The 11117-nt window shown below is 42.1% G+C and overlaps 1 protein-coding gene across 1 annotated transcript in view; it reads right to left on the bottom strand.

Annotated features, from left to right (window-relative positions):
* Window positions 1-11117, bottom strand: part of SH3RF3 (SH3 domain containing ring finger 3) — a 162651-nt gene that overhangs the window by 49674 nt on the left and 101860 nt on the right. The window contains exon 8 of the mRNA XM_019523841.1: window positions 4570-4901. Coding sequence (XP_019379386.1) covers window positions 4570-4901 — 332 coding nt within the window. The remainder of the gene's footprint in view (window positions 1-4569; window positions 4902-11117) is intronic.

Here is an 11117-nt window from a genome sequence, read left to right on the forward strand (position 1 = left end):
ATTCCCAATCCTAAACATTTACTAATAAAAGTCAATTTGTTCTGTAATTTCTTCTTAGGGGAGCTTGCTCCAACATAAACAATCCCTTCATATCTACTAGGAATAATACATTCCTCTTGCAAAAATTTAGGGTCAGCCATACTAAACATCTGATTCTATGAGCTACTATGGTATCTTCTGCTCCCAGTGACTAAGTCCTTAGTTTCCTTTACTTTTACCTATCCCAAAGTGATAACTACTTTTTTTGTCATTTTACAACTAAGACAGCAGGAGCTGACTATGCCCAGCACTTCTGCTTTAGAATGACCTTACAGTTTTTAAATACAGAATTCAAGTTTTTTTTTTCTTTTAGAAGATATGAAGTGATAAAAAAACCTTTTCACTTTTGAACAAGTTTCATATAAGAAAAAGCAGTGATGTACATGTGAAAACTAAGGAAATGGGAGCTGAAGCTGTGCTGCACCTACTGTGATCTGGTCCTTTACGCAGAATTTTAGTACTACACACTGAAGAAATCAGTCTTGGCAATTAGAGTCATTGTTTCAGCAGGCAATCTGGATAAAGATTTTTACTGTGAAATATGGAAAAAAAACAATGCACCACAGTCTCATCATTTATTGAGCCAAATTTCCAAGGGGACTTCTATATCCAATCTCCAAATTTGCAGTTGTTTTTGTGAAGAACAACCTATATTTGGACAAGGAAATGATACTGGCAAGAACAAATCATGGACAAATATTTAACTACTTGATTTGCACATGCAGAACAACAGGTACCCAATCAAGGCCCATTTTGAAAATCTGGCTCTTGTTATTTTCACATCAATAAACAGAAACACGATAAATTTTCCCCATTGCTATGATCTGTTTAATAGATTACCCAACTTCTGTAGAAATTCTAGGAACTCGTTTGTTGGTTTTGCCATATTTTGAAGCTATAGATTTTTTTTCCTGCACATTTAGAGCAACTGCATAATTCTGTGTTGCCAGTTTTCAAACATTTTTGCACATTCCAGCTGTTAAAAAAAAGAGCCAGTGAAATTCATGATGAATTAACAGGCTTCTCACAAGAGCAATCACTTATCCTCCACTTTAGCAGACACTGTGCCAGACATTTTGGAGTTTAATCAAAATTCTCATCGAAAGCCAAATCAGTGGATTTTTACAAAAAGTTTAATTAGAGTGGTCAAGCTACCCAGAGTGATTTGCTTGATTTGATTAATGTAACGAGGAGCACGTTTAATAAGAAATGCATTCGTTCATTCAAGCAAGTGGTTTTATCGGAGGTACCAAACTTTATGCGTAGCAGAAGTTACAATGGGAATAATTGGGGTGAGATGGAACTAGAGACCATGCTATAATTACGTGATCTCAGCCACGTTCTGCCACTAGAACCTAGATGACACCCATCCCGACTGATGAGCTAAGGGCCTTTGGCTTCACAACATGGGGATTTAATTCCATTCTATAGTCCCCTCAGCTCTCCAAATGGGGTATTCAGAAAGTTTAACACATTTAATTTTTCAAATCTTTCATGGTTACATAGCCTGTTAAAAGGTCAAGATTCAATTAGTTCAGCAGCTGAAGGAGATTCAAACATTAACTCTACCCTAAAACAGCACAGTTTGATTCTACTTTTTGTTTTCCTCCCTGAAATATCTATTGTGTTGATATTTCAGGGAGTTCCTGTCCCCAGACCTTCAAGTTCAATGTGTTTATTAATCATTTGGATGCTGGAATTAAGAGCTTCCTGAGTAAATTTGCCAATGACACTAAACCAGGAAGCATCATGAATATGTCAGAGGACAGAAGCACAGAAGGATCAGAAGGATCTTGACAGATTGCAAAGCTGGGCTGGAGCCAACAGGATGAAATTTAATGCTGACAAATACAAGGTGTTACAGGTTGGGAAGAATAATGAAAAATACAAAATGGGTGACACCGGGCTGGATGGCAGCTCTACAGAGAAAGATAGGCTTGCTCCTCCCGACCTTGTCACTCAGCCCTCACTGCTCCAGCTAGGGAGCAGAGGGGCAGGGCCTGCCCTGCTCTCTGGAGCAGACAGCACAGTCCAGCCCAGGGCTAGAAAGCATGCTGGGATACTGGGAGACTGTGATTTACCCTGAACCAAGAAGGAGTCTGGGACAGAAGTTTCATAAACTGGGTTGACCCAAATCAGATAAGTCTGATACTACATTCCACTAGATTTTTCTTAAATTTGTTTCGGCCATTTTCAAGCTGGTTTATGCACACTGAGGTTCTGTTCTGTTACAGGTTTAAACCAGTTTCTGATCACTCAAACTGGTTTATGTGTAACTTCTGTCCCTAGCCCTAATGACTATGGCTCAAAATGAAAATCTTCAACTAAAGGCTGCTGAATTTGGAGGCAGTGTGGGTTGCTCTTGCATCTGAGCATTATGGCTGAATTCTTTCTTTAAAATAAAGAAATGCCCAACTTTATGATGAAGAAAGCTGAGATGTGAATCCAGATCTGCATGTCAGCTTTGTGGCTCAAACCCTTTTTTAGTATCATGCAGCCTTATGTCTGGCACCAGCCACAAATCCCAAACATATTTTAAAAATGGTATTTAGATATAATTCTGTGCAGATAACAGGTTTGAGCTACAGACACATCCAGGGTCACGTCTAAAAAAGGAAGAGCATCATAACATCAGAGCTCTTCATGAGATAAGAATGAAAGACGATATGAATAGACAGAGGGGCCTATTGCTCAAAGCACAGGACAGTTATGTGCATGTAACTCCTCCACCACAAACACATGGCGGGAGAAGAGCAGGCCCCACAGATTTCAGAATATTGTTTTAATTATTGTTTCCCCTCTCAGGCAGTTCAAAGAGAGCATATAATTTTTCAGCAACATTTTGCATTACAGGAATATATAGTTACCCTACTACTCATAGTCCATGGAGATCCAAGTATCATGCCTTCTATTTTCCTTTACCCAAATTCAATATCTTTAAAATATATGTTTGGACAAATTTACACACATTTTAGAAAGCAACACAGTATAGCCTGTCCTGTGTAATTTTACCATGGAATCTTACAGAAACTTGGAATACTGCTTTGAGTTTAAAAAAAGTATGAAACTCCCATTACACAAAGGCCTGATGAGGAACACGTTCCCAAATATATAGATATTCCAGTGAATTTGCCAATATACTACAGGCTGCTCTAAGCTTACAGAAGAAATACATTTCTTGCAAGTACAACCTATTGTCATGTATCACAGAGTGTTTGGTATTAGTCTGGAATTCATTCTTTGGAAACAGAGGATGTATTCAGATCCAGAGCAGAAGTTCTGTGCCCTTTTTCTCTTTATTGAAAGACATCAGGAGGAGTTTCAAGGGAGAGGATTAGGAGAGGATTTTAAAACACACATTCCTCATCTTTGTGAAACTAGCATTTATCTGTGAACCTGACCACATGTTGTATTTACCAGGTTTACTTCAGCACACTGGAGATCTCCGAACACAGTATTATTGTGTACAGAGTAAATGTTTACCCCATACACATTGGTCACTATGGAAAGGCTTACTGAACTTACATGAAAGAATTTCTTTAAGTCCCAGGAAAGCTAAGCTCTCCACCTCTCATGTTGTTCAAATACAAGCCATAGTTTACATCCAGCAGGGAGTAGGCTCTGTTCTGGTGTCCAGAGGACGGCCCTTAGAGTTGCTGTATGGGAACTGTTAGCAAACTATAAACTTTGGGCAGAAGCAAAATATTTATTAAGAGTTGAACAGGCTGAGAATATTTAAAGCAGCACTTGTGCTGGCTTTCATTACCAACATGTTTCAGGCACAGACACTGAGGTATTGGTTCCAACATTGATTCCTAAGAGCCTGAATCCACAATGTATCAATCACATACTGCAATGAGTCATATCTAATCCAGTTCTCTCTGTTTCACTGAGCCATGGCAATGCAATTTTATCAAAGAAATCGGGATGTTTACAGAACTGTTAAACAGCTCCTTCCATTTACAAGTCAGTGTTTTATTACGCTTCCCTTACCAGCCCTCAGACTTGTACCTCATATAACTTCTTTCATGTGATTAGGCAGATAGTTTCTGATTTGGCCATCTGGTTGTGAAACCCCAGACCCTGCTCTAATGTCTTTCTACACTGTTTTAAATTTGTAAGACTCAGACATCGATCACTGAAAGTGCCAGAAAATAGAAATGTAACGGATTAATAGCCATATTCTGGTCTCATCTACAAGAAGATAATGCCTGCCATATAACCAATGAACAGATGCAAAACAGGAATTTTGAAAATAGTGCTAGAGATGGATGTCCAGCTGGTGCATGAAGAAAAGCTGCTTCTGCTTCTACACCTGGCAGGCAGCAGCATCTCTGGTATATCTATCCCTCTTTGTTCACATTTTTTGAAACTCTGGAATGGGGGTCTTTTGACATGGATAAAGGATTTCTGCTTCCATATTTTCCCCAATGACAGCTAGTTAGGAACGACAGTGGCAGATGAGCAAAAAAAAAAAACATGGTGCTTCCTTCTCAGCAGCTGCTAAGCTAAGTGAGAGAAGGGGCTTACCTTTTCATTTTTCCTCTCTTCGGCTTTACAGGAACTGTTGGTTGGGCTAGAAGTTACCAGGCTGCTGATTGGCCCGGTTCCTGCCTCCCCGTTCAGATTGGCTGCACTCACGTTTGGAGGAGTAATGGCAGCTGCTGCCGAAGTGAGGGGAATGATGGGTCGGGCACACTGTGCTCCAGGAATGACTTGGATAGGGGACTGGTGGATGTGCTGTGGAGAAACCATGGTGTGTGGCCGAACCACAGTGCCTGGGAGACGGGATGGAGAGCTCTGGGTTCTCAGCGGGGAAACTGTTGCTGTGGGCCTCTCCTGAGCCTGAACAGATGGATGTGCTAGTGGGGGAAACAAAGCAAAGGGAAAAAAAAAAAAGATAAGTATCGATACAGTTAAGTAACAGATATTATTTATGTGTAAACTGTACTGTTAATACACCATTTTTATTAGATGGTCCCAAAGGGGAATTACACTTTGTCATCACACCAGAACATACGGTCCTGAGAGTCTTTATAATCAACATGATAAAACACGAAGTGCCACAGCTCCCACCCTACCCTGTGAACGTCCTGCTTAGTGCTCGCTTGACTTCTCAGTAATCCATAGTTGCAGTTTCACAGATGTTAGGGTCGGAAGGGACTGGAAGGGACCTATTAGATCATAGAGTCCGACCCCCTGCCCCAGGGAGGAAAGAGTGCTGGGGTCAGAAGACGCCAGCCAGGTGTCTGTCCAATCTTCTTTTAAACACCTCCAAGCAAGGGGACAGCACCACCTCCCTTGGAAGCTTATTCCATATTTTGGCAACCCTCGCTGTAAAGAATTTTTTCCTGATGTCCAATCTGAATTTGCTCTCTTCCAGTTTGTGGCCATTATTTCTAGTTACCCCGACAGGTGCCCTGGTAAACACTGTATCTCCTATTCCTTGCTGACCCCCCTCCCCACCCCGATGAGTCTGTAGGCGGCCATGGCTTCTCTTGCGGAGGCTGAAGAGGTTCAGGTCTCCCAATCAGTCCGCATAGGGTTTTTTCTGTAGGCCTTTAACCAGATGAGTGGCCCTCCTCCAAACACTCTCCAGGCCATCCACATCCCTCCTGAAGTGCGGCGCCCAAAACTGGATGAAATACTCCAACTGTGGCCTGACCAATGCCGCATAGAGGGGAAGTATTACCTTCCTAGACCTGTTTGTGATGCACCTACTTAGGTCTAGGGAGGTGATACTTCCCCTCTGTTGTGTTTACTCTCCAAACAAAAAATAAGCTCTATTTTAAAATAACCTCCTATTTCAAGCTGATAGAGTGCTGTGTCTTCCAAACCTCCTGGATCCCACTATAATGTTACTGTTAATTTCCTGATAATTTCTGGAGTGCCCTGCATTGTTACACCTAAATCAGGAGGAGATCATTTAGATAATCAAAACCAACACTGTATTTTGTTGATATGATTTTAAAAATCTTGTATATTACTTCATTCTTAACACAAAAAAAGGATTTAAAGATGATCAGAAGAGATCACTGTGCTGTTGAAAATGAATTAAGCAGAACAAACTCACCAAAGAGCCTTTCAAGTCAGTGTTGTTTCTGCCAGCATGCTCCTAAAGGGGCTATGCAAGATCACCAAGTTTTCCCTTCCCCAGATGAGTGAACTCTGCTTTACCTCCCCCTAATCCCCACCAAGAACCAGGGAATTACTGCTCATTTCTCCAGCAGTAACTACAACACACTGACTATCAGTGTCAGATCTCCGAGGATCCAAGAAACTATACAGCATGCTGGCTGTGCCACAAAGCTCAACAGAAAACGCCAGTTTTATTTCCATAATGACATCTCCTTTGACCTCCACACTCACTTGTGACTTTGCCATAACCTGCATACAGCGGTCCTAGAATGTGTGGGAGATCAGGCAACGCCCTTACTTAAAAGATTCAGAGGTAGGTCTGGCTGGAAAATTTCCTGTCAAAAAAGATGACGAGGGCTTAACATCTAAGTTATCCAGACAACATTGAAAACTGTTGAATATAAATATATATGTGTGTGCATGTGTATATATGTGTGTGTGTGTATGTATTATGTATGTATGTATTATGTATGTATGTGTGTGCATGCATGTGTATACACACACATATATGTATGTATATGTGTGTGTGTGTGGGTACACACACAGATATACACTCATATATTGGTGGTCATGTATATACATATTGAATACTCTTATACTTCTACTCATATGCCCATCCACTCTAGAACAGGCAGCATCCAGGGCAATCACACATGCTGTGGGAGAGACAGGATCAAATAACTGAATCAGAGACTTGAACCTGGGTCTTCCACACTGATAGCCCTGTTTTACTGGGCTATCAATTATTTTGGGATGGTGGTCTCTCTTTCTCTGTTTTGCTTTTTCTACTCCACTTTCTACTCACTCTCCACTCCACTCCACTCTAAGACACCTACCTAAAAATGTTCAGCTGAAAAAGTTTTTGTTTAAAAAAAATGGTGCTTTTGACAACAAAATCACATTTTATTGGAAGCCTCCCAACCAGCTCTGTTCAGTAGTTCTCTGAGGAACCCCTATTGGAGAAGTACTTTTTATGAACTTTTATAGTGTTCTGGACCAAGATAATATTGAATCAAATAATTCTAGAAAAATTTTAAATAGTATTTTATATTCATAAAAATAGCAGTCCCTGCTATTGCATTATGAGGGACTAAAATTAAAAAAGGCATTGATTTTCATTCTCAAGGTATAAATTGATCATCCCCTGGGGGTCTTCTCTCATGGTTTAGTTTTATCCAACAGACCAGGAACATAGTAAGACTTTTTTTGTGTATCTACTTCCTCTCAAAGCATCAGATATTAACTGCCTTTGTAGACTGGCTTTGGCTATGGATAGGTATTACGTTTATGCTGAGAGAAATACCCTTCTCTTAGTATGGAAAGCTAGCATACAGGCATTCAAGTGGTTTTTAACTTAAGAAAACTGGTTCTTCTATGAAAAATTGAAAGCACTTCAAACCAGGAAGTTTTCTGGCCCAAGTACTTTTCTTGTGCTAGCTTCAATAAATACATTTCGCTAAGGGCCATAAGGTTACCCAGTCCTCCACTCTCCCTCCCTCCCTTCCAATAGGGTTACCCAAGTCTGTGCAAGGGGCAGTGGACATTTCCCCATGATTTGAATACTTCCAGGGTCAGGGCATATTTTCCCATGGCACAAACCATCCCACACAGTCCCAAGGAAGTGGGGGTAGCAAAAGCACAGCTCATTATCAGCCCCTGGCTAAAGAGCTTGCCTCTGAGGCAACTTTGTCACTCTCCAGCAAGGGGGGCAAAATGCCAGTACACTCATTTTCTAGTATTGCAAATTTCCTGGAAATCTGGAGTGCTACAACTACACATGTCCTAGGAGACACCTAGCCCCAGTTACTATTTGAACTTGCAGGTCCCTTTGTATTAATGTTGCACTTAGCAAATCCATCAAACTGTCATTTATCAGTCTAGAACTTGTTAAGACCTTACCCTCTTGCCAGAGGAAAAACCTATACATTCAGATAGTCTCCAGGCTGCTGCTCCTTTTTTTTTTTCCTCCTCACTACTTTTCCTTGCCTGGATCACCTGACAGCTTATTGAAAGATGTAGTCCATTTCCACACAGATATTAGAAATGGCTACTTTTGATTTACTCCAACCTAGGTTGTCCCCTCCTGATCTTTATAATACACAATAAAATGTACACAATAAAATGTACGTGTGCATAGGCCAATCTGGTGACAGCCTTGTTTTGGCCTTGTGCATTGGGCAACACTTGCTATGAAAAATATATCATTCTAGTATGCAGGCTTCAATGTTTTCAGATAGGAAAGAAGGTGAGAGCACAAAAAAACCAGCAAAAGAAATGGTCTGACTAAGCTGTGAGAGAGACTTCTTTATTTCACTTGATAATGTCATATGTTTACTGCTAACATCTAAGCTCAAGAGCTGCCTCTGCTTTTACATCTTTGGATCTGGAATGTGCTGTGTTGAACATGCTATTAATTAGCAATGTTCATTGAAGGTTATTTTTGTTCTACACTGCTAATAATTCATTTTCATTCCCATATTAGTGGCTTTATACAAAATTGATTTGTTATTCATGTAGATTGCAAGCTAACAGGAATGTGACTTGAATATTGTATAATGCTGTCTCTCCATACTACAGGACTAGATGGAGGAGCTTTGTAAGGAGTGGAGCCACAGGACAAGTCTGTATTGGCCATTACATAGCAATGAGAGGAACACTGTGCTGGGATAGTCACGCATATTCAGCCCTTGTGCTGTCTAAGTGGAGCAAAAGCGCTATTGGTGATGAGATAGGATGTGGTGACGAAATACGGCGTGCTTGCTTCTGCGCTCAGTTGAGGGCAAGTTACCTCCATTTAAACTAAACAAAAAGATGATATTCAGGAAGTTACACATAGACCGGTATAAGTGATTAGAAACCAGTTCAAATTCCATAGTTTCATATATGTTAGGGTTGGAAGGGACCTATTAGATCATTGAGTCCAACTCCCTGGCCTGGGCGGGAAAGAGTGCTGGGCTCAGATGACCCCAGCCAGATGTTTGTCCAATCTCCTTTTAAACACCTCCAAGGAAAGGGACAGCACCACCTCCGTTGGAAGCTTATTCCATATTTTGGCAACCCTCACTGTAAAGAATTTTTCCCTGATGTCCTATCTAAATTTGCTCTCTTCCAGTTTGTGGCCATTTTTCTAGTTACCTCAACAGGCACCCTGGTAAACACTGTATCCCCTATTTCTTGCTCCCCCCCCCCGATGAGTTTGGACAAGAGATCATCTCTCAGCCTCCTCTTGCGGAGGCTGAAGAGGTTCAGGTCTCCCAATAGGCCCACATATGTTTTTTTCTGTAGGCCTCTGGATTTGCCCTCTGCTGTCTAGTTTGTGTACCTTCCCCCATAGTTTGGTGTTGTCAGCAAACTTGGACAGGGTGCTTTCTACTCTCTCGTCCAAGTCACTAATGAAGATATTGAATAGTACCGGTCCCAGGACAGAGCCTTGGGGGACTCCGCTGCCCACATTTGTCCAGGTAGAAACCAACCCATCCACCACCACTCTCTGGGTGGGTCCCATAAACCAATTTTCTACTCACCAGACTGTGTAATAATCTACATTGCAACTGTTTAATTTATTTATGGGAACTGGGCGTGACACTGTGTGAAAGGCCTTTTTAAAATCTAAGTAAATAACATCTACCTCTATTCCTTCATCCAAGCATTTTGTGACCCGGTTGTAAAATGAATCTAGGTTAGTCCGGCAGGATCTGCCTGCTATGAACCCATGCTGATTGCCCCTTAGCAACATTTGACCCACTGGTCCCCCACAAATGTGATCCTTAACAATTTTCTCAAAGGTCTTGCCAAGGATAGAGGTGAGACTAACTGACCTATAGTTACCTGGTTCCTCCTTCCTCCCCTTCTTGAAAATAGGGACCACAGTGGCCCTTTTCCAATCCTCAGGGACCTGTCCCAAGCACCATGAGTGCTCAAGCAGTTCATAGATTTCATAGACATTTGGGCTGGAAGGGACCCCAGAGGATCACCGAGTCCAGCCCCCTGTCCCAGGGGCAGGAAGTCAGCAGGGATCGTAGGATCCCAGCAAGATAAACATCCAAACGTATCTTGAAGGCATTCAAAGTGGGTGCTTGAACCACCTCCAGTGGCAATCTATTCCAAACCGTGGGGGCTCGGACAGAAAAGAAGTTCTTTCTTATGTCCAGCCTGAATCGGGCACTGTGGAGTTTGTGACCATTTGATCTTGTCATCCCTTGGGGCGCTCTGGTGAACAGATGTTCCCCCAAATCCTGATGAGCACCCTTGATAAGCTTATAGGTGGCCACCAAAGCACCCCTGAGCCTGTGCTTTTCCAGGCTGAAGAGTCCCATGGCTCTCAGCCTTTCATCATAAGGTCTGTTTTGCTGACCTCTGATCATGCGTGCGGCTCTCCTCTGCACTCTCTCAAGCTTCTCCACATCCTTTTTGAATTGTGGAGCCCAAAACTGAACTCAGTACTTCAGCTGCAGCCTCACCAAGGCCAAGTACAATGGGAGAATGATGTCCCGGGATTTGCTTGAGAAGCATCTATGGGCACTTCACCAGAGAACCAAGAGTTCTCAAAGATCCATGCCAGGGGCTGAGCTATGATGCTTACCAGCTCCTTGACTACCCTTGGGTGTAATCCATCAGGGCCAGGCAAGCTGACTTGAAGGTATCCAGCCTGTCAAGGTATTCCAGCTTTGATGCGGGGCAAGGAATCTCTCTCACCCGGGTCTCCCTGACCCACAGTGGGCAGGGGCTTCCCATGGGACTTGTGAAAAACTGACACAAAGTACCCATTTAGCAAGTTTGCTTTTTCATGGGCATCAATTGTCAGTTGTCCCATCTGGTTCAGCAGGGGTCCAATGTTGCCTTTGCTTTTCCTCCGGCTCTCCACATATCTAAAAAAGGACTTTTTATTGTCCTTGATATTTGTAGGTAGCTGGAGTTCCATCGCAGCCTTGGCTTTCCTG

Source organism: Gavialis gangeticus, unplaced genomic scaffold (assembly GCF_001723915.1).
Source record: "Gavialis gangeticus isolate Ggan-Ray unplaced genomic scaffold, GavGan_comp1, whole genome shotgun sequence".
Classification (NCBI taxonomy): Eukaryota; Metazoa; Chordata; order Crocodylia; family Gavialidae; genus Gavialis; species Gavialis gangeticus.